Source organism: Amphiprion ocellaris, chromosome 14, assembly GCF_022539595.1.
Source record: "Amphiprion ocellaris isolate individual 3 ecotype Okinawa chromosome 14, ASM2253959v1, whole genome shotgun sequence".
Lineage (NCBI taxonomy): Eukaryota > Metazoa > Chordata > Actinopteri > Pomacentridae > Amphiprion > Amphiprion ocellaris.
Window position 1 is genome coordinate 16,806,161 of NC_072779.1, and position 24,238 is coordinate 16,830,398.

The 24,238-nt window shown below is 39.2% G+C and overlaps 1 protein-coding gene across 12 annotated transcripts in view; it reads right to left on the bottom strand.

Annotated features, from left to right (window-relative positions):
* The window catches only part of msi2b (musashi RNA-binding protein 2b), a 259,035-nt gene that overhangs the window by 42,491 nt on the left and 192,306 nt on the right, over window positions 1-24,238 (bottom strand). For all 12 annotated transcript variants that reach the window (XM_055016998.1, XM_055017003.1, XM_055016996.1 and 9 more), the window contains exons 9-10: window positions 11,998-12,112; window positions 5,492-5,566 (exon numbers count right to left, since the gene is read on the bottom strand). In XM_055016998.1, coding sequence (XP_054872973.1) covers window positions 5,492-5,566; window positions 11,998-12,112 — 190 coding nt within the window. The remainder of the gene's footprint in view (window positions 1-5,491; window positions 5,567-11,997; window positions 12,113-24,238) is intronic.

The window sequence follows — 24,238 nt, forward strand, 5'->3', positions numbered from 1 at the left end:
AGTTCACCCAAACATGTTTTTCAGTTAATCCTTGTATCTACTTTCTGAGATTTAACACACAGCAGGTGGATGGAAAACTCTTAAAATTTCCTCATTAAAACACACATAGTGAGATGTCTGGATATTCCAAAATGCACAAATTTTAGTAAGTCATTGCCTATAAATCAGCCTGCTAGTGAATGTTGTGTCTGGTTAACACTGTCTTTTATCAGGTCTTTTCAAAGCCAAATCCTTTGTTTAGATTTGCTGTCACATACATGCCAGTGTGGAGGAGCATCAGCTATATGAGGACAAACTATTCAAAATATATCAGCTCTGGGTGGAGGACATTAAATGCCACAGATATCTCTGTCATGGTGCCTGTTGCTAACGAAACCCCCACAATACTCTCTGCTTGCCAACGCCAAACTGCCATACTGCCATACTCCGAGGGACTGCCTCAATGGGTCAACTGCAGTGGTTTCACCTGGTGGCGCAACTAGGTACTGCAGCTAAGCTACAATACATGTTCTGACATGCATGTAGGGAATGCAAGTTTTTGCCATCCTCTGGAGCTTGTGTGTGCAGAAAAGCAACGTTTTCGTAATGCACTGCAGAACTATTCAAACATATACACTGGATTGGTTTTAATAACTTTAATGTACTTGTAGTGTGCATTATCTTAAAAATGGTATCAGATTATGACCTGGTAATAGCAGACACTAAATAACAAACAACTAGGATCAGATCGGGGGTAAATAAAACTGACAACTTTCTGCAAATAGCTTGCTGTGAGATGGAGAACAAAAAAGAAAAAGGAGAAAAATGGTGGTGACTTTTACAACAACATAGCATCCCAACAGCTGTGATGGAGCTCAAGATCTCAGGACTGCTGCTGTCTAACAAACAATTTAACTGTAACTTATAAACTGTGACTCTGTGTGTGACAGCTCACCTACTAAAGTGAAGAATACTACACAAAGTCATTTGCCGGTAGATCCTGACCATTCCTGTCCTCTATGTTAATAAGCTTGCTATTAGTTTAGATTAATTCTTTTGTATACTGGTAGTTCAAAGGTTCTTCAAACCTTTATGTACTATCCAGTCTCACATTTATGGCAAAAATCATACAAGGGCTCTCTCCAGCACTGCTGTGGGAATGTCTGAATGAAGTCACGAGGAACATTAATGTAAAAGCAACCTATGTTTGTAAGAAAGAATGCTGTCACTTTAACAGACTGAGGAAACCAGCAATGCTGCAAATGCCATAAGAAGGACTCTAAAATCAGGGGTTATCAAAGCTCAAAACAGCACCAGCATCTGGCATTTTTTCCGTAAGCATGTCCTGTGTGTGCATAAAGGATTCTTGATGAAAGCAAAGCAGAAATCCCAGTGAGGCTACTCCAGGGACTGAAAATTAAAATGAACATTCAGCTATAAACTAAGAATTAAGTGAGTGGTTTAAGCTAAAGCTAGTAACAACCTCAGCACAAGTCCAGGGCTCTCCATTTTAAACAGCGGGGGTATTTACATTCACACAGAAAACAGCAAGATGAGAACACTGACATCTCACAATGCCATATCCGCATGCATACATTACAGTCCTATTTGACACTGACAACGCTACTGCTTGCCATCCAAAATCCTGTTTGTGTATCAGCGCAATTTGAGAAAGTGTGATATTTTTTGTCACCATGAGAACTGTCACGACTCTTATCACCATAAAAAATAAAACACTATTAAGCACTTTGCTTGTTGCTGGTAAATTTAAATCTATTGCAGCTGACAGAATTTGTATTGCATTTCCCTCTCACAGGGAAATACGAGAGTGACAGCTTATTTATAGTATGACAGTAAACACAGGAGTCTTTTTCCATTGTCTCGTATCGAATGTCAGCAAGTGTAACCTATGGAATTCTTCCCCACCATATCAGAAAAGTCTACAATCCATATATTGACAAAGGAGCATCTTAACACTGGAACTGCATTCCTCATAGTGACCTGAGCTCTCTATGTTCAATTCTACTTATGCAACATACACTCACGTCACATTACTGAAAGCAATGTTCAAGTTTAACCTGAAAATATCTGAGCATTTTATTTCACTGAAAATGAGTAAACTGATTATGAACAGATGATTAACATTTTAATAAATGATACCATATAAGCTGACAACTCTGTTTGTTTTCACAGATCACACAGATATGACTGTTAAAAGTCATCATCAGACTAGCCCTACCAACAAAGCAGCGAAGAATTGATTAAACATAATAAACAATCAAGTAATTGTATCCACTACCATAAAGAAAACCTCTGATGAACAGAAAAACACAAAAAGACGTGTTGTTCCCAGGATGTCGCTAATTTGTTGCACCTCTTTACCACTTGTAATTCTGAGGTAATGATAAACATCGCCGTCGTCTTGATTGTCACTACACATGCGGCATACAGCATTGTCTCTGAAATTAAGTTTGAATTCAATGTGAAGTTCAAGCACAATGCTGAAATTATGCTGCTACGAGGCAAACAGTGTGTAATTACAGCATTGCATATGAAATACAGCTTAGAATTTTAAAACTGAGCAAAAATCAGAGAAGGCGTCTTAATCAAACAGTAGAAATAGATTCTGTGAAACTAAACAAGGGGTAAACATATGCTGAAAACGTGCAAAGATTTGTTCTAGGCTCTTCTAAAAAACAAGTCTGACCTGTATGTGCCAACAGAAAAAGCAGATTTTGATGATATGATTTCATATTTTAAAAGGAATGTAAATCTTGCAGGGCATCATGATATTGAACTTGCAGATATATTTTTTTAAACATTCACATATTTGATGAAATGGAGGTAGCCGGTAGCTCTTTCTTTGCAACCAAAAAGAATGTGGTTTCCATTCAGCGTTTCTTATCAAACTGGATTGTGTGCAGGCTGGATGTATTTTCTGCCTCATGAAGCATTCGCTAATGTCTTCTTGCATTTTTGATGCTGCAAAATCTGCAGCCTTCTTCTCTTTTACAGGCACATTATTTCTGCCAGCAACTCTATTATCGCTCTTTGCGGTCTGCAGATGTGTCATGTATCTGTCATGCCACCTCTGTGGTTGTGGCCAGCATCTGAGTCCTGCTGGTAGAAGGAGATTCGCTCTCCCTCAACACGAACAACACAAGGGCACACGATTTATCTACAACACCGCAAGTGATCAACAGTTTACAGGGCATCGTTTATGTTTCTCATTTTATGAGATATACATTATGTACTTTTAATACTACTCACCTAGTACACATAGAAACACATATCAGAGTCAGAGAAGCATCTGTTGCCAGTGTTGTGTGTTTTTCAGTGACTCAGCAACATATGAGTACTGCCACAGATAATTTTACAATAACCACTAGTTAAAAACGCTAATAAATACCAAGTCTGTGTTCTCCCTCTGGGTGAATGCTCTGATGTATGCTCGCTTGCATGGACAACTTTTTGACAAATAGGGGATGATCTGATTTACATCCCTAATTTATACTGTATCAGTAATATTCAAAGCCCTCTAAGTGCATTAAATAGTGATGATGTCTGTGCTGTGATGGAACCATTCTGTAAGCAACTCACGGCTGACAAATACAGACACAAACACGTGATCGATATCAAATGCAGTGTGATCAATGTTGGAATTAATTGGGAGTGTCACATGCTGTTAAACAGCTGCTGAGCTGGTGTCGGCTTCGAATCTAACTTGCAGCACTGAACGCTGCGTGTACCCATCCGTTACTCAGGTTGGGTATTTCACCTCTGTTTTAGGTTCGGTTTTGTACCCTTGAACTCCACTTCAGCTGCAGAGATGTCAGTTTTGATTTCTCTTTTTCTGTGCATGTCTTGCTGAGTTTTTGTACTTAATTCAGTGTTTCATCACTGATCAATGTTTTATCAGTGTTTTATCTTGACAATTGAACAATTGCCTAACCACTTTTTTTCTGTTAACAGTGGACCCCTGAGGTTTGCTGGGTGTAAAAAAGAAAGCCTTGATATGCTGCCTGCAATTTATGCCTTTTGGATCTAGCCTGCTTGGTCCCAGCTCATTTCATTTATAGGAGTGTTTCATCGAAGCTGTGTACAGTGAGAAAAAAGCTTTTGATCTTAAATTGGGGATGCTTTCCACATCTTAGTAAGGAAGGACACTAGTCAATATTTGGCCTGAGGTTATTTAATTTGGACAAGGAGTTTGATTCATACATTAAAATTTCCAATTACCTGTCAAGAGTTGAGCGAGCCCAGAGGAGACTGTTTTAATCATACAGCTTTATCAAACTCTTTAAATTGAGTTTAACATGGACAGGATCATACATTCTGCCTCGGGGAAGGTGATATCCCTTAATTTGTCGTAAATAGCAAACATTTTAAAAATCCATGTTAAACCAGAGTTACTTATACCGAATAAATACTTATAGCTCCTTTCCCTTTCATTCCCTTCGCTCTCGTTCTGCAGATCCAATTCATAAATGTTATGACGCTTTCACAGATTATGAAGGACTGATAAATACTCCTTTGGGCAAATTCAAAATCTCATCTAAAATGTGTGCCGCACACATAAACAATTCATTTGATTGCTGGTCTGATTCACATTTACATCAATTAGTTATCAAATCATATTTCTAAATGGAGTCATTTTTAATGAATGAAAAGACAGATCACATCTGTATGCTTCTCATGTTCATCCTCACAGACGAGCAGGTCTTATTCCTTTTCTTCTGTCAAATAAAATTGTGGTCAAGTATAAAACTTGCATATGTCTGATCTGCAGGTGGTCACAGCTGGACCTCCTGTCTTACCATTCCTGAATCTATTTCACAAAGATATTACAGAGATCTGAGTTGCTGTCAGATATTTCCTATTCCATCTTATCAGTGGAAGGAATGATGTCTGGCATGGCAAACAAAGTATGTGTAAAGTCCCTAAATAAAGCATGAAATTGACAGGACGCCTGTTTAAGTGATGCGCCGCCGAGCCACCGGCCCTACAGCAGCAGACAGGTACAGCTGCTCACCTCCAGACTGCACGCCTCCCATTTGGACTCCTATTAAAGTGCCCGGCACTCTGAGTCAACACTTTTAATGCAGAAAATGACTTCATTCATTTTTCATTATAAGAACCACAATTTAAAATCTGCCTACACAAAGCGCTGCTTATTTTTCCGCTTCTCCACAGACGAATTTGCATACATTGGGCCAGTGAAGACGAAGAACTTCTCCCATTTTAGACATTTGGTCATGGCAGTGTTCAAGTATGGGATAAAAAGGAGTAAGCAATTTACTTCACTATATGTCAGCTTTCAAAACCTCGTTCAGAAAGCCAGACACGTCGCTTACTTATAACCCTGCAGATTATTTGGGGACTGACGCGTATACTGATGATCATCTGTGTATGTGGAGGCGAGCGTGTGTGTTTGTGTCTGATTGTGCTGCTTGGAGAGGGCAATACAGAAATCAGCAGCAACACTGATATTTAAAGAAAGCCTTTAACTCACCAGGGAACTGGTAGCTGTAGCTGGGTGCGAATCCAGTGTATCCGCGGCCATATGTTGCCACAATATTAGGGTAACCTTTGATAAAGAGAAAGAAAGAGAGAAAAGGGATAAGGAGAAAAGTACAAATAATACATGAAAATACAACATGTGACACCAACATAGCCTGAAAGAGACATTAGGATATAGCTACTTATATATCCACTTAGAGAGGGAAAAAAATCCTGAAGGAAGGTTTTCAAACTCTTCCCAAAGTGTTCTCATTTTGTCAAGCTCTCATGTTACTTAATACCCTTCAAAAAAAAAAACAACAACAACATCCACATTAAACACGAGCCTGAGCTAGTATCACATTTTGGAATAATACGTTTCATATAAAAAGTCGGAGTTGCTGGCCTTGTTTACAAAACTGCAAGAAGCGAGAAGTGATTTATTTTTATGCTTCCAGCCTCATAAAGAGGTGTATTTATAGCTCATAATGTTGATTGTCAACTGAAAAACATTGTGTGCACACTTTGACAACAAACAACACCCTCAATCAATGGTCAACTGCCACAATTACATTAACCTCTAATCTTGATCATGTTCCTCTGGTTGCTTATCCTGCAGGACAGAGCTGCTGCCAGATCATGATATGTCAGTGATTCATTTAGTGAGTAAAATGTTTTAATAACTTACATGAATAATGGCCACATAAAAAGAGCCAAGACTGTAAAAGAATTTTCTGTCATGAGAGACGAACCTGGAGATTTAAAATACAGCTATTACATAGCTGCTAATATTTTACACAGTTTCTCTTTAAAGTAAACAAGCTACATGAATCAGTAACTTGTTTATTTTAACAGATACCTTAACAGAAGCCTCAGAGCAGTTAATCAATCTATTATAATTTTTTTTTTATAGCATTTTCATCATTATGAATTTTTGTTTAGGTCTTTATTAAGTTTGAATATTGAGAGCTGCTGCCAAAATTGGTAAATGGTGGGAGAGCACGGATAAGCCCCTACAATGTCACTGTTCCTCTGTCTAATTCACTTTCATTCTACTTAACCATAAGTTCTCAGGCATTTTTATAGCTCAGTGTAATAACACTTTATGGCAGGCTGCTTGAAATGACGGTATCTATTTATGTTCGGTGCATCTTCTTCATAGCAGAAACGTTCATGTGCTAATACGGCTCAATATGTAGCAGTTTGTCAAAAAGCTGCCGCAAGCAAGTAAGTGATAGCCGCACATTTGCCTTCCAGCATGGAGTTTGTTTATTGCTTACTGGCAGAAACAGGGTTTAACCAGTAATTCAAGTCTAATTATAATTTATCAACAACAGTCATCTCATGTGTTACAAGAGTAACCGACACCTTGTGGAAGCTATAAGTATGCTTACTTATGCTAACAGTCACATTGCACAAATACAAACTACCTCATTCTGTCTGAGGGAAGTTTTTTACTACTCCTCTGCCAGTTTGCTAAAAAATAATTTTCAGATTGATTTACTCATTGACATTACTGATGCAGGCAATTAAAAGCATCCAAACATATTAACAAAATAAATGACCTAATATTGGCAATTTTATGGGTCACATTTCCTGAATGAAAATTTCTACATCAATAACTTTTATGCCCGCAGATATTAACATTTTGATGGGAGATACCACACATGCTGTTAATATCATCTGCAATAAAGCAGAACTACAAACTGATGATTGGTTAGGTCACACTTGCTTTTCATACACCTGAGTAGGGCTGCACAATGATGGCCAAAACGAGTGCACGATTACTATTGAGATTCTGATTTTGACAATTATTTATCCATTCAAGCTTTTTATGTAACTTTACATTTAAGTGTAAAATAAAACCCAACTAACGGCACTTTACTGTAGTACTATGCCAGATTTTTTGTACAATAACATTATTCGACCATGTTAAGAAGCAAGTACACAGTTTTCACACATAAAAAACACATTTATGTGAAAATAAGGCTAGAAATATTTTAATTATGGAAAATTACTGTAATTTTTTGAGATGGCAATATTCTGTTATTTTATAGTATTTTTGTAGAGCCATACAAAGACACAATACTACAATTATTACAAAAATTTTGATTATCTGCAACAAACCAAAACTATACTGAGAAAACTAGGGATTAGTTCATCCGGACTGCTTTTCAACTGAGTAGTGAGGTGTGAGTCTGGTCAAAATGATTCTCAGGATTATTTTAATCAATATTAAGAGCATGGCTATTCATCAGAAATATTCAGTGTTTTAAGAGATAAACTGTGTCTATTGCACTTTCACATTTAAATGAACAAAGCATTGCTTTTAATTACATGTTGTGCTACATTACTGCTAATGTAAAAATCTTTGGGTCAGGAATAAGACTTGAAAAAAAGTTCTTCTTAACTTAAAATCAGTATGTCCCCTGGAGACAAAATATAAATAAAACTGTACACAATATGTCTCATTTGCGAAATATCTGTGTATTAAGAGACACTGTAGTTTACCAATGTTCCCTTAATGCCTCACTTGCAGGCTACAGGAGATGTTAGCTAGGCAGCTGTGCACAGAGAAGCCTCTAGTCTCCCCATTCAGTTATCGCAGTGCAGCAACTCAGGCGAGTGTGTGACAAAAAATTGCTTGGAAAGTGAGACATAAGTCATTCTAATGTCAGATTTACCCAAGGTAAAACCAAATATTTTTATCTACATGGGCTTTTTTTGCGAAGGTTTCTATATGCAGAATTTTCTAAGAATGTAATTAAAATGCCAATATGCAGTCAGTCAGGTTCATTTAATTGCGTGACACCAAAATTGCATTTGTGATTAATATTTGATTACCCAAGTGCTTTTTTTTTTACTGAATTATGAAACTTGCCAAATGTTATTTTCAAAGTGTCATCTGTATACCAAAGTGAACTTCTCTGTGAGGTGTACAGACTTTTTCAGAAGGTGTAGAGTCCCTGGGTGGATGGAGAGTCGCAATGAGGCCCAAAGTGGACCCAGTGTCATTAGAAAAATTTAAGAGTAGCAGATGCATTGTTCATCTGCTGTCATGATTCTTATTACTACCACAGACCCACCAGTTAATTAGCTGGACAGTTTTCAGACAGAAGCAGCTGTGGGCAACATATTGAGAAACGGGGTGTGAGGGAGCAGGCAGCAAAGAAGCGGGATACAGACAATATAAGAAATTTGAGAAGAGTGGGTGGGTGAGCGAGTGAGCCTGCATGTGAGTCAGTGAGAATTTGAGCACCATCGAAGGTAATATAAACATAATTAACCCTCTAATTATGGTATATGTCTAAGTCTTTATCTGTTTTCCTCAAGCTATTATCACCTTCAACCATAAGTCTGGACTAAATTACCTAGTAAGATGAAGTCCTTTAGGCTAGGAATGAATCACAGGAGCCAGCCTTGATAACTCTTTCTTCATTGTGTGTAAGCTACACCTCAGAAACTGACCTTGGAACACCTCTTTCAGGCTTCTGTGTCCTCAGTTCTCGTTAGCTGTGTACTACTCTGATAAAGTGGGTGCAGACACATTACCATCTGAATGTCTAGATAATAATTTTGCAGCTGCAAATTCCTATAGGCAGTGCCAGCTAACTGAGCTTACTGTACATGCAACTGAGTAAGATAAGTGAGATATTTCTCACATTACCTCGCTCATAGTAAAAATAACAATGCATATACTATAAAGCACTGCAGTTCTGAAGAAAATACAGAGGAAGCATTTTGTAGAGTTTGTCCAGAGATGGCATATATGCGCTTTTATGCATGTGTCTGCAGCATAAAGGCGTGAAAGCAGATTTTGCATGCGTGCGAATTCGTATCTGTGTGAGTGCATGTGGGCGATGCGTGTGCGTATGAGAGTGAGGATGTGTGTAGATGCTCTGTTCTGTATGCCTCAGAGCCTGTGCCAGCTGGAATCAGAAAGGTTGACCTTGGTCATAAATATCTAATCAGTGTTTGCTGTCCATGAAAAAGTTCAATTTATTCCTGACCCAATGGGAAAATGCCTCTCCCAGACCCTCTCCCCTCTCTCGCAGACAAAAAGAAATGCAACTCTGAGAGGCGGTGCAGGGAACCTTAACCTGGTATGGATGAAGCAGGACAGAGGCTACGCCAGACGAAAAAAAACAAAAAAAAAAAAACAATCCTCATCAGCTGCTGATGAGAAGTCATCACCAGGAAGCTACAGATGGATAGCTTTCACAAAAACCCCTCATTGTTTGGTCTGAAAAGAACTGTGATATGATACAATGAAAAGCTATCACAGACCGCAAAATACTGGATATTATGTGTTTGATACTGTCTTACTGTCAAACAGAATAAATGCCAAAACGAAATTGTTGGCTTAGATACCATAACTCCTCATTCTTCCTTAGTTCAACATTCACTGAAAAAGGCGAAAACATTTTCTTTGTTCGATGTGCCGCATTACAACCGGTTTTAACGTTGCTAAATGAAGAATTTTCAGCCAGATGTGTGCACGAAGGAGAAAGCATTAAAGTCAAGAGGCAGTGGCTCTGAGATACATGCTTAGTTAATTTGCTATCTCATCAAACTCTTTGTGAGCGCGGACTGACAAATATTTTCAAACAAGGCAGTGGGAGGAAAGAAGAAAGCGAGAGAAAGCGGGAGATAACTCACTGTCTCTCCTACCATTTCACTAAATGAAGCCTGCCATTGTGTCTGGCCTGGTGGCGGCCTCTTAGAGCTCTTATTTGCCTTATTAATATGCATGCTAATGTACCTATTTTATGGCTCAACAGTTCTGATTCACTTTAAAATCAATTATCCATCTGGTACACCCATACCTCGCCCAGGCTCAAATGTGTATTAATTTCAGCAAACATACATCGGCACAACACAATAAAGATAAATGCCTCGATTAGAGGCGGTAAACAAAGGAGCTAGGGATGGCTTTAATGAGATTTGGCACAAAAGGAGCTTACACTTTCTTAAATAATGAGCCTAGGGTCCCTTTTTCCAAATGCAAATTATATAAAGGAATGTTTCGCTGTCCTTGTTCCAATTTCATTTAGATAAGAGTGTCTCCAAACAAGTTGGCTGTTAATATTCTCACATGAGCACATCACTGCCTTTCTGCCTGCCGTCTCCCAATGGAGGGGAAGAGTGCTCTCCCCTCTGCAGACACATTAGTCTGTAATAAGTTCTGAAAAGTTCACTGTGCTTGTTAAATAATTTTAACAGATGAGATGAAACTGGGAACGATGTAGATGGAGTTGACAGAAGCGCTTGGCCAGACTTATCAACACTTTAACCACAAACAACTATATAATCACTCTCATGCAAAGGTCAAGCCTGCAATAACCCTGACAGTTTAAGCAACTGTGTATGGATAAATGGATAGACAGACAGCGTGTATGGACATACAGACAGCTACACAGTGTATATAATTAGCTTACTGCCCCTTAATTCCCTTGGTAAAAACGGCGTCACAGCTTAATAATTGGTCATTTTTTTGAAGAAAATGCAAAACAAGCAAACAGCTAGGAACTTTCACAACCGCTTTAAACATCAGATTATTCGCTAGCAATAAAAAATGTACGACTGCGGCTCTGCCTGCACCTGCGACGACAGGGGGGTGGGGCGGGCAAAATGAGTCTCTTACAATCAGCATCGTTTGCTTTCGAAGGAAAAAATAGATCTTTTATGCGATGGCAAATCCATTTGGTTTTGCCTGACAATCAAATTATATGCATAGGAAATGGAAAGGACTGACATATGGACAAAGATGTATAGATATATAGATTTATAGATGTATAGATGTATAGATGTATAGATAGATAGATAGATAGATAGATAGATAGATAGATAGATAGATAGACATATAGACATATAGACAGATAGACAGATAGACAGATAGATAGACAGATAGATAGATAGACAGATAGATAGAGGCAGACAGATGGACGGACAGACAGAGGGTGAGTAGGGAGGTGGGGAGGGAGAGAGTGCAATAGTGTTAAATAAAAAGGGCCACCGGCATGGGCTGGATGGTAATGAAGAGGGGTGGGCCAGCAGCTGAGGTCCCTGTAGATGAGATCTCTCTCTGACATGTGTGTCCCCTTCATTACGCATTAAGGGGGGCACAGTGATGAATCCTTAATATGACATTACACCAATTTTCCTCTTCATTTAGCCTGCTAATGTGCTGGTCTGCTCCTATATGCCCAGGGGCTGCCTGTACCAGACTCAACCAGAAATAGACCACAGTGGCCACTGGTGGCACACCTTGAAGCAGCCTAATTAGGGGCAGCGCCCACCTAATGGGGCTATCTAGACAAGGGTTTGCATAAGTTGATTTTTTTTAGCAGGTAGGAATTGATGACTGAATGGTGTGCATGTCTGACGCTTCGTGTCACTTTAAAAATAAATTTAATGTATTAGCTGTTGTTTGATGGACATGTTTTTATCTATATAGCTCACTTGTTTGGGTAGTAGGATTTGTGTGTTATAAAACGAGTGGATGTGTGTATGACTCACTCAGCATGCCCATCCCCAGCATGAAGGCATCCATGGTGTAGGGCAGACCCCTGGCTCGCCCTCGTGTACCTGGTGGGAACATCACCTCCTTGGGCTGGGCCTTCTTACATTCTACCTATGTACACAGACAAACAAATACACACACATATGCACAAACAAACACACACAAACACACGCACACACACAGAGACAAACCGTTAGACTGTGTAGGTACACAACCAGACAGATCTGACAGGGCTGTCTCAGCACTTTAAGGTGGTTTTCTATTTGACTTGCACAGTGCTAGATGTTTTCCATAGAGGAAAAACAAGACTGAGTCAATCTGAGCACCTCACATTTTAGAGTAAAGTCTCCAAGGAAAACTTACAATCATGCTCCTCCTGCATTAAAGCAAAGGTTATTGCTCCAGTGAGCATGTGCTCAAAGCCTCAGGGAAATACAAGCTAAATACTTTCCAAGAGTTTCCGAGACATCACGGTAGCAGAAGCTCTGTTCTGCAGTGCCATTACCAAAGCCCCACAGTGTGGCACTATGTCCAGTGTCTTTGTGAAAGGCCTTTTTATCTAAACAGAGAATAATCTCAAAAGCAGTAACCTCATTTGACAAATCAAAATTCCTATAATTTAAGCTTGGCTAAGGCAGCTTAAAACTTGAAGCTGATCACAACATAAATGTGTGTTTTGAAACTGAGTAAGCTTCTCTTTTTTGTTTGTGTATTGTGTATTTTGTGTATTGTTGCTGGGCTGAAGTCCCCAGTGTCCCACAGTCCAATTCCACCTGCAGCACTCATCTCTTTCCTGCATTTATTTCTCTCACTCCAGTTCTCACACATACCGGTTTGTTCATTTCCCATCTTGCAAGACTGACATCTTCTCCACCTACATAACACATATCAAATGAGGGATGTGACAGGGGCAGATGAGGAGAAGGGAGAAGATGAGAGTCCTATTTACCACGTATCTATCCCATCTCTATGAATTATAGAGAAGCACGAGCGGCTGACAAGGGTGGCATGGTCTTGTGTCTGTTGGTTGTTCTTTGGTAGGCTGAGTCTGTTCACCATGCTGCACAATCTATTTGCTCCACTGCCTGCTTGGCATCAGCCTGTCCATCTGTTTGTCTGTTTGCCTCCTGGCTCTTGCCTGCTTCTCCCTACTGCCTCCACTTAAGCAGGGCTTTCTCGGCTGCTGCGATTCACATGTCATCCTGGCCTGCTGCACAAGACAGGCTACTGCGCCAGTGCTGTGTACACCTCAACCAAGGTATAGCCTGGCATCCATACAAATAGGCTTGCAAGTCTGACAGGCCAGTGGTGCACATTACTATTCACACACAAACTCATACACACAGTCATACATGCGCAGTGGTGGACACAACATGCTATAGCAAGTTGCCAACCTAAAGAAAACTTCACGTCTACACCAAGTTGCTGTGCTGAATGAACAGCGTAACAAGCTCTGCACACTATGTCCAGCAGTGAGCAAGACATATAAAAAGGGTACACTAATGAAAAAGGTTTCTATCACAGTAGGGAAAGTTGCTGCGTTGCAGAGCTGTGATTTGTTGCTGTTAGCAGCCCTTTTATTTGAAGCAGACCAACTAAAGTACACAGTTCCCTCAGCCACTTTGTAGCTGTCACAGCTACTCTGCCCTCCTTGCTTGCCTGGTACGGTTTGACATTGTGCTGAAGAGAGCACAGGCACTCTTATCGTCAGAGAATGACCCCCAGCATGGAAGTAGGAGCCGGGTGGGACAAATGGGTGTGTTAGAAATCTCAGCACACTGCTGGGATTTTCCTGTGTTCACATGGCTGGGTGACAAATACAGTCGAGTTCTGCCTACACTGCAGACATGGCAGCGTCTGATCAGCGTCCTCCAGTAACCTCTGCCACATCCAGCGAGGTGGACGCTCAGGTAGCCTGCTGGGAGTAAGGCAGAGTCGGGTGTGAGTCATGCCTACATGCTCTCAGATGCGGGTCTTTGATATTCAGAGCGAGGGCTCCTTGTCATGGATTTAAAACCAGTCAGGAGCCAGGTTCTGTGGTGGTGTGAGTGTGTGGGTGTTCACCTGCTTCAGACACTCAGGAGTGTGTGAGGGAGGGAGGCAAGAGCTTTCAAGAGTGAACTAAGTCGAAGAATGAAGAAGAGAGAGGACAAAGACACAATTCTGAGTCTGACAATGTACAACCACAAAGGGTTCAGTAGCTGTGAGCGCACAGATTCAAATTTTGCCATGTGGAATATTTTACAGGATGAACCTTTTTCCAAGTGAACACCGATTTTACAGGTTCTCCTTTTAGCTGGAAGTATTTTTTAGAATTACAGCTTGTGGAACTTGTCAAGGACTCTCACATTTATGAAGGCAGTACAATACTGTGTTGTGAAAAGTGTCATGATCCACAATTTAAACATCATGAATGGAGGTGTTTGAGCACCATTATGCCCTGTTGGGAAAAGGGACACCTCATTAACCTGCCTTGCTTTTACTGCCAGGAAAGTTATAATATAAAATATATATATATATATATGTATAAATAATAATATATATTTAATTTAAAAAAAAAAAAAAAAAAAAAAGTTATAATGTTTTGAGCAGAAATGGCACCCAGGAGATCTAAGAGCCTCGAACACACACAGATGTCCACTGCTGAAGTGGATTCCTGCCACACAGTGTTGACAAGGGTATGGCTACCTCAACCTGCGTGCTTTCAACATATATTGAGATGTTTCCTCCTCGGCTGCGCTGATATACTGCAGTTGATAGCTTATCTTTGAGATTTGTGTCAGTCCGTGGACCAAGAAAAAGTCAGGGAGGGAGGAACACTTAAAGTCAAAGAGCAGAGCATAGGCACTGCTAAAATCTTAAAAAAAATCTTTTTACTGAGTTGCGTGACAAGCATTGCTCGCCAAGCAGGAGGTTAAATTAGAGCAGCTCTGACAGCTAGAATCCAGTGTGTGACATGCAACAGTTTGAAAAAAAAAAAAGCAGTTCTTGGATCTCGTCCAAGCAACCTGTAGCCCAGTTTGTCGGGAGTACAAAATACTCCAAAGCAGCATCCGGTAATGACCCAAAAACACGGTGGGCTATAAGGAGACAGATGTTAACATATAGTAGCCAGCAGACACTCAGCTTGGAATGCATGATGAAATGAATTTACATCTGAGGGAATTGCTATTGCTTATATTTACCAGATTATATTTTTAGGAAATAAAACGTGTTATAAAGTTTGCAGGGCTTCTTTATGTATTGATTTTGTTTTTATTTGTTTGTTTCACACTAAAAGTGGAGGTTAAGCAAGTTTTGCACCGAGTTAACATATCCATATGTTGTTTTTTATAATGTATTAAAAGACATACCATGAGCGAAATAAGCAGTCAACACCATGGCTGAGCATTTTTATTTAGAAACTGCTGTGAATCTCGGACCATCTGAAAAACAGAATTAGGCTTTCAAACCTAACAAACCTGAGAAATCAATTGTGTCAACTTCCAGGGTGTAGTTTTCTGTATCATCATTCTTCTTTAGCATCAGTTTGCTTTTGGAAATGTATGGTTGAACTGCTCCAAAGTTACAATTTGTCATTGTGTGGCACAGAGTAGTTTTATGGTGTTGAAGCAGAGAATTAGGTGAGCTGGTGTGCTCTAGCTGCAGCAAGTGAGGGAGGGCGGAAGGAAAGAATTGCAATGCCTGTTTTCATTTTAAATAAAATTTCTAAATATGTAATGTTGATGCACAGAGAAGATTTTTTTTTTTTTTTTTGGGGGGGGGGGGTGTTAATTACTGATTGGACTTTAGGGACTTTAAAAATGTAATGTACATGCAGTGTAAATAGACCTGACTCTAACTCTGTCCATGCAAATTGTTTTGAATTTGAGGTAACAAATAAAAAGAAAAAAAAAGGAAAAAAAAGAGAGATCAGTTTGTTCTGTTCTTTTCTTGTTCTTCTTTTTAAAACAATAAAAAGGGGCCTTTTGGTTATTTCTTTAGCTACAAAAAACTAAGCTTGATATGGAAATTATAAGGCACACACCTGCATTAAAGCATACGTCAACATGGACTTGCAGAACCGCACAAGCACTACCTGATGAGTGGAGTAATACAGCCCACAGATGAAGAATGAAACAAACAACTGTCTTTGTTTTTGATGTACAGACCCTATGATACAGAGCGGAGAAGCGCTCCAGTTATGACCTTTTCAATACATCTCCCATACATATTAACCTTGTAGGTATAAAGGGAAGGCGTGGGCGGGATGGACTGGCAATGACTGTCCTTCAGGGACGAGTGTTGTGGGTGTGGTGTGTGTGTATGTGTGCGTAGAGGGGGAGGTGTACGACTGCTATTAGCTTCACCAGTGAATGAATTCCATCAGTAGACTGGCAGACTGAAGAAAGGAAACAGTGTGATTCATTTACTCCAGCTCCCACTCCCAGCCGAAGAGTCAAAACACATAGACTGAATAGTTAGGAAATGTCACGGCTCTGACTGCCCAATGTCAGGCATGGTGGTGTGAGATTACTCAGTTAAGAAAATGGTTTCTCAAAACCATTTAACGAGCTGGTTATTTAAGGAACAGTGTGACTAGGAGCTTAAATTAAAAGAGAATATAGTGGTCAGAGGTGCTCTAAACATAAAAATCTGACCTTTAGACTTAACTGAATTTATTCGTTTTGCTTTATGAAAGTTTATGTGAGGATATATTGCTATTTAAAACCTTTCTAATTGCTCTCACTCCAAGATGACCAGAACCTTTGTTCTCCTCTATGAATCTAATAACCAACCCCTCAAGATATTTGCTTTAATACTTATGTTAGGACCAAAACAAAACAAAAAATGTATGTCATGCACTACATGAAGAGGGTTTTTTAACAGACTTTGCATCCTGAACTGCTTATATCCATGACCAATGAGAAAATCAGGACAACTGAGTAATGGTAGAAGCGTGAAGTTTGGATAAAGCAAAATGATGCCTTCAATGGCCAGCAATCTCACATGAGTCATTATGTGTGATGATATCTCTGCATGGCTGTATAAAAGCTAAAGGATAGGGGGTCATTTAAAGGACAGGTGCCCCCCCCTGTGGTGCCGACATTGTTCTCTTGTCATGCTTCTCCATTCCAAGGTGATATTGTCTCCAGACACACTGGGAGACACATTCAAAAGTGAGACCATGATCATCAGGCTGACGTCCAATGGCTTCCATCACTTCCTCAATCAGCAGATCTGAACATCATTGAGCTTTTATGGGACATCCTGGAGAGCAGAGTATGGAGTGGATTTCCACCTCCTTCATCCCTCAAAGCTTTCCTTCTTCAATGAAGGGTAAACATCCAATTACTTACAGTCCAGAACTTGTAAGGCAGCACTCCATGAGGGACTGAAACTACTCTGAAGGGTGGTTCTACTCCCTTATAAGGCACTTGATGTTCAAAGACTGTTAAAGATTTTCCCTCTTTAAAAAAATATTTTCCAAGACATTTCCAACAACCTAGAGACTTAAGTATTTCTCTGTAGAAATCTACTTTAAAATAGTGATAACGAGTTTAGTCTATGGCTTTAACCAAGTGTGTCCAGGGCTGATTTATTCAATATAAGACCCAGAAGAACACCACGCACACACTTGACTTCATAGCTTCTAATGTGAAGCCCTGAAGTCAAATGTCTGCAGATTGATAAAGTTATGTTAAACTAAGTGCACTACTCCTGGAAAATTAAATCTTATTAAGTGTCTTGCATCATCAGAAAAATACTGCAAGTAAATAAAGTCCCTAAACAACATCAAATTGGCTCCTTTACAACATTATGTTTGACCTATTCAACAAATTTAATTTCCCTGTGCATTACAGGGTAACCTCACCCAGTTTAATATGGCTTGCCCAGCTAACTAGAAGTGACAGCATGGCTTTTCCACACCTTGTGCTGCAATGATATGGCACTGCACTACTATACTACACTATAGTAACACAAAGCGTGATCACAAATGCAAAAGTGTTATGGTGTTGCGTGACATTCAGGAGACTTGTACCTTTGAAGTCACGGATCACACTAAAACTATCTCTTTATTTCTTTTGAAAAATATTGTCTCTTTAAATCTGAGTTTTGTAAATGTACTGGTGCCTTGAGAAGGCGGCATAAAATCTTTGCCATGTGGAAGAGAAGATTAGCCTGAGAAAATTTCTATCTAAAAACATGATTTTTATCACTTTAAAGTTTCATACTGTCCAAATTCTCTATAATATTCATATATATATCACAGAAACCACAACATTATCTTGTAGTGTATAGTAACTTTGTGCTACATTTTATTCACATACTCTTTGGAACCACTTCTCATATTTCTCAAGCTAAACTAATTTAATGTTATTGTAATAACACTAATACACAATTACTTAATTTCTGTTGCATTTAATGGCAGGTTTATGGCATTTTCTTCATAAGCTACCAGTGCAATATAAGCTCAAGGTCTGTTTACGTTTGTATAATAGCCTATTATATAGACTTTTATTGTATTTTTTGACCAACTTGTCTTGGATCATATCCTCACAGATGCCTGATCTGTATTTTATGTGTGAGTGTGCGTGTTTTTTGATCTTGTTTTAAGAGGTGTACCTGGTGGCAGAATGATCTGATGTAGCCAAGGCTGGCTGTGTGGACTGTTAACAAAAAAGCATCCACACTTACTCTACTTAAAATACTAGCTGAATCCCAAATATTGCCAGGCATAAATTGTATCATGCATCTGTGACTAATTGTTCATCCTATATTTGTTATGTTTCACTTTTCTCACCAACAACATTTCTTTTGTTCTCCACAGCTAATGCTAATTGAAACAACACTCCATCTCTCCCTTTTAGATGTGGCAAACATAGACTGCAACTGTTTTTTCTTTTTTTACCCAAATACATTAATTTCAGTATCTTAGGTGCCATACTTGGGAGACCTTGCTAGGTTCATTAACACTCTCTCTAGTGAAGTCACAAAACACTGTGCTATGTACTTTACAGCTCTCAGAGAGTCTAAGCAGGGTATAATAATTTGAAAATCGAGCTACTTATGGCAACTTTCAGCTTGTTACTGTCTGTGTCCCAACATTTATGTGAAGTTTAAAAGTTCTCTCTAAAACCAATTAGATCATTGAGATTAGGAATACTTCAAAAAAGTACTGTACTGTGAAAAAAAACCTTAAGCACTAAAGGTAAAGTGACAATGTTAAAGATAATGCCTTTAATAATTTATTTGTTAATTAACTTCCATGTTTGGTGGGACCAAGCTTTACTTTTAAAACAGCACAAAGACACTTGGACAGTTTTTTTAGGGTACTTGATAGATGGGCTGTTGTAAGCTTCTTGGTGAGTTGCCACGGTTCTTCTGGTGATTTAGGGCTGTCTCAGCTGCTTCTGCCTCTTCATGAAATCCCAGACTGACTCTAAGATCAGGAATCTCTTGGGGCAGTAGCATCTGTTGCAGCACTCTATTTTCTTTTTGTCAATGAAGATAGCTCTTCATGCGTTTGGCTTTACGGTTGGGGTCATTATCAATGAGCACAAAAAACTTGGAACCAGTCAGACAGCTCACTGATTGTACTGGTTAATGGATTAAAGTACAAACAGCTAAAGCGCTTCAAAGTTATGTGAACTGCTGTATGCTGTATTCACATTAGTCTGCTTTATCCTAAAGGCATTGTCTTTGTTTCACTGTAACTACACTGTCCTTGAAGCTACATCTGAATTTATCTTATCATTGCAGATTTTCATTAATTATCATTCCTGCAATTTTGAGGAAAACAACGCATTATATAATACTGTTGTAAAACATGCTGTATCTACAATAATGTATGAGCTACATTTTTCTTTCAAAATTCTGCTTGAATCAATACACAGTGCAGAGTACATCAGTATCTACTGTATATATTATAGGCTACTGTATAAACGCCTACCTACATTTCTCTTCTCCACAGCGTCTTGGAGAGTCGGAGCTTATTCTCCTCCTCAGCGCAGTAATTGGTTGGTCATGTCAGGAAGACACAGTGAGAAATTGACGACTAACAGAAAATTCCTCCCTCCTGTTGTGATCATTCGCTCGAGTTGAATATTAAAAATAACGCATTAAAGAACATTACCTTGAAGCACTTGACTAAAACCAATGTGAGTCCATTTTAATGGCACACTGCTCTCTCATCAGAGCCAATACTTGATAGGTATTATTATGAATTAGCTGCGCATGCATAACAGCGGGATAGGGAGTGATGGAGAGAGTCCTGTCTTAGAAAACAGACTTTGTGGCCCCCTTTCCTTAGCTGTAAGAAGGAGCTGCCTTACTACAGTACGATATAGACATCCATATATGTGGCGGGAGTGATGAAGTCTTAAAAAAGTATTTGAAAACTGTCAAGCCATCCTCTTTCTTATTGATTTTTACTCCAAAATATTTACTGGTTTTAATTCAAGGGTAGGTGCAGCTGTAGCTAAAGGATGTTTCAACAATCTCGTGGAGCCCTGGAGGGGACAATCAATACTTTTATCACATCCTACATTCACTAAAGCAGGGCAATGTAGAAGTCAGTGCAGCTGGTTGGGGCAGGTTATAAGACTCTTGCTAAGCAGCACCCTATTTTTAATTATATATGAGGCAGAATTCACAGTAACAGAGAGGACATGCTCCTGAGAGTGAGGCCTCGGTGGCACAAGAACACAGGGTGATTGACCAAGTCACTTAGAAGGTCCAGTCACTCACATCTGAGTGGGCACTGACCCACTACACAGCCAGAGCTCTTGAGAGGACGGGCAAGGAGAAGGTGGGGTGCCCTGTACATCCACAACTCTCCCAAGTGGGGTGGAATTTCTGTCTGCATCAATTATTCAGGAACCATCTTAGATAACATTCATGGGGAGGATGGATGAGGTCTATTTCTGTATAGTACTTCATAAGGATGAAGACAGGAGGCATTTTTTATTTTGTGTTCTGGTGCTTCAGACACCGGATAACTAGTGCTCTCCTATGTGCAACTAAAGAAAAAACCCTCTGTGCCTTTGAAAAATGCTCTTAACACACTCCAAATTCTTTTCTTTTTGCCGACATTCCCAGATGTCAGCACTTTGTAGAAGATCTGAGGGTCACATTTATTTCGTGTATACAAAGATATTTAATGTACAGCAGGTGTTGCCAAGAGGGACCCTTACAAAAGTGACAAAAGCCTCAGAAAACTGCCTCTTGTGCTGTCCTTTCACACTGTACCCCTTCAATAATTCTCATCTTTTCTGTTAAGGTTTCTGGGACTCCCAGATGGGTCGCATGGCTTCCTTATGTGTCACTGTTGTTTAAAAACAACCACAGTCAGAGCAGAAATACTGCTTTTGCTGTCATGTGGCGGTTGATGCATTTTCTGTCCCCGCCCTGCGAAGTACAACATGTCACAATCCACAACAGTGTATCACATCACAGCTGCATGTGGTCAAAAGTGCAAGAGATATGAGCTCTCTGGTCTACATAGCACCAACTTCTCATTTTACATTCCACATAGCAAAATGTATGCTAAATATTGATAACAATATTAGTAACTGTGTTTAGCTTTGACACATCAGTAAGTCAGGTGTACGAAATGACTGTTGCATCACACACAGCTTTGATGTTGCTGGCAGGATAAAAAAAGGGAGAGGATGGGAAAACAAAAATAACCTACAATTTCTCGACTGTCTCTTCTACTCTTTCTACACATTTTTAACCCTAAAAATAATCAGAACAATTTCAGTTGCACTGTATGAGATAGGGGATCCATAACAACGTATGTGCACAAAAGCTATAGAAGGCAAGTATTCTTATTTAGCTTACATGCTGTCTGTCTTAGGGGAGTAAATCCCAACAAAAGTGCCAATTTAAAAAAGGTACTTTATGTGGAATTATTCTGACAGTATTCTTATGCAAAAATTATCAAGTCAATCCACCTGTATATAGCATATTTAACTCCATGAGCCCCAGGTTATTTCCAAGGTAATGTCACTATCTTTACTATATTATGGGTATTATAAGGGCTACCCACATATCCTATATCTCCTTTTTTGCAAAACAATCTACAATGTCCAGATCTTTCCTCATCCATAATTGTGCAGGGAAGATTATTTAGAATATATCTAGTAATATCAGAATCCTGATGGTGTGATAGTGTATAACTTAGGAATTGAGACAAATAAGTGCTTAGGGCTTAACTGGAACTAAATATTATTTTTTATACAAGTGCCACGGCCTTCTGGCGTACACTGCAATAATCTTTAGACTACAACTTTTGAATTACTGCAATTATTTGACTTACAAAGTGGGATAAAATGTCAGCCTTATGCAGCACAAAATGCAGAAATAACTTCAAAACTAGACTTTGAGACTCTTTGGGGCACAGTGATACAACTAGTGTCGTATTTTATTACGTGGTAGACATATGAAATGATGAGAACGTCGTGACTTATTCAACTAAGAAGCAGAAGTAGGAGAATAGATGAAGAAATGACTAAAGATGTTACTTATTACATTTGCCATTTTCTTGAGATGTGATATTAACCTGCGATGTTTGCACTGCACAACTATTTCCACATGCAGATATTAACATATCCATGCAACGACGAGTAATTCAAACACGAGTAATAGATGCTGAGATGAATGCACAGCTGTATGCAGGTTGTAACTGTGATTAAATCTGATGTAAATTCAAGATTATTTTTTATCCCTGACACTTTGTCACACCGACAAGTAACAAGCACTGTTGGAAAGGTCAAGTCGTGTGGTTTCATTTGATATATGCTACAACTCGCTGCTGGAAATACTTCCAGAGCAATTCAAGCGGACAAAAAGTGCGTCCGTCAGGCTCTCTGGGTTAAAACAACAGAAGTTGACCCACAGTGCTTTCAATTTTACTCATTTAAATCCAAAGGTCAAGACCTTACAATATTATAGCACGAAATGGGATAAATGGAGAAAACATCGTTGCTGGTGATGTTGCAAGTTTGGAGGCCTGCATCCCCTGAGGGAGCACACATGCTTTTTTAAGAATGGAAAAGATCATTGACATTTTCCCACATGCTTATCAAGAGTGTTTTAAAGACGCTTCCAATAATGCTGAAAGAGAATTTCTGCATGACATCCCCTTCAGTGAATATAATGTGTATTTACTGCTAGAACGGAAATGCCAGAGATTCCCTAGGCAATCAAAGTTGGCACGGCAATAACACTATTTTTGAGTTTGAATCCACTAGAGCAGATGTTTCTAGCAGCTGGACTAGCTACAGTGGACCGACTGTGTACACACCTCGCCGCTGACCACGTATATAGCATGTGCTCATTTTCTCCCATAAAACCTGTTAGACAGCGATGTACCAGGAGATTTTATGTGTCTAATGCTATCTGAAAACAGGCATTTGCCGTTGGCTGCAATGCACAGCGTGTTCCGTCAATACAGCACAAATGGGCTGGCCTTTGTTTTAAGTGTTAGACCTGTCCAGCAGTTACTCTCAGCTACTTTACGCTCTCCTGTGAGGCCTGCACGCAGCGCCAAATTGTGTTTTGTGTAATCACCTGTTGAATACTGAGCAGTTTTCAAACTGTACTACTGAGCTTATTTATAACTTGAATAATTGACTTGTTTTTTGTTTTATTAATTCTCAACACTTTACTTAATTAATGTGCTGCAAATTTAATAATGTATTTATATATAATAATGTATGTTGTGAATTAATAATGATTACTACATTATTGAACTTTTTATTACGCAAATTCAGGCTCCTAATTAGAACTACTGTTTACGATCCAATTATTATCTAATTAGAAGTTCTTACAACTAGGCTGTGGAGTTGCTCATTTTTCTACATGGAAAAAGCTGGAGAGGGAAATAGAAAACAACAACCTTCATGTAGAAATGTTCCAAAGATGAAATATTGCATTAAAGATTTTAGCAACTTAAGAAATTGTGAAGAAATCTGTTGTGAATATTTTTTTAAATCAAGAATTGACAGATACTACATTTCACAGTTCAATATTATGCTGATATGTGATATCTGTGTGTTTACACAGCGCTACAACCACATGTCAAAGGATCTGCAACATCTGCAACAAGAACATCCTCCATGCACAAACAGTTATTTCTGTCACACACGGGCTTTTTTGTGTTCCAGCCTTGAGCGCTGACTGTGATGCAGTTCGGAGACATGTAGGGATGCATACTGGGGTCATATGTGACCTGGACTGGTCCCTGGTGAA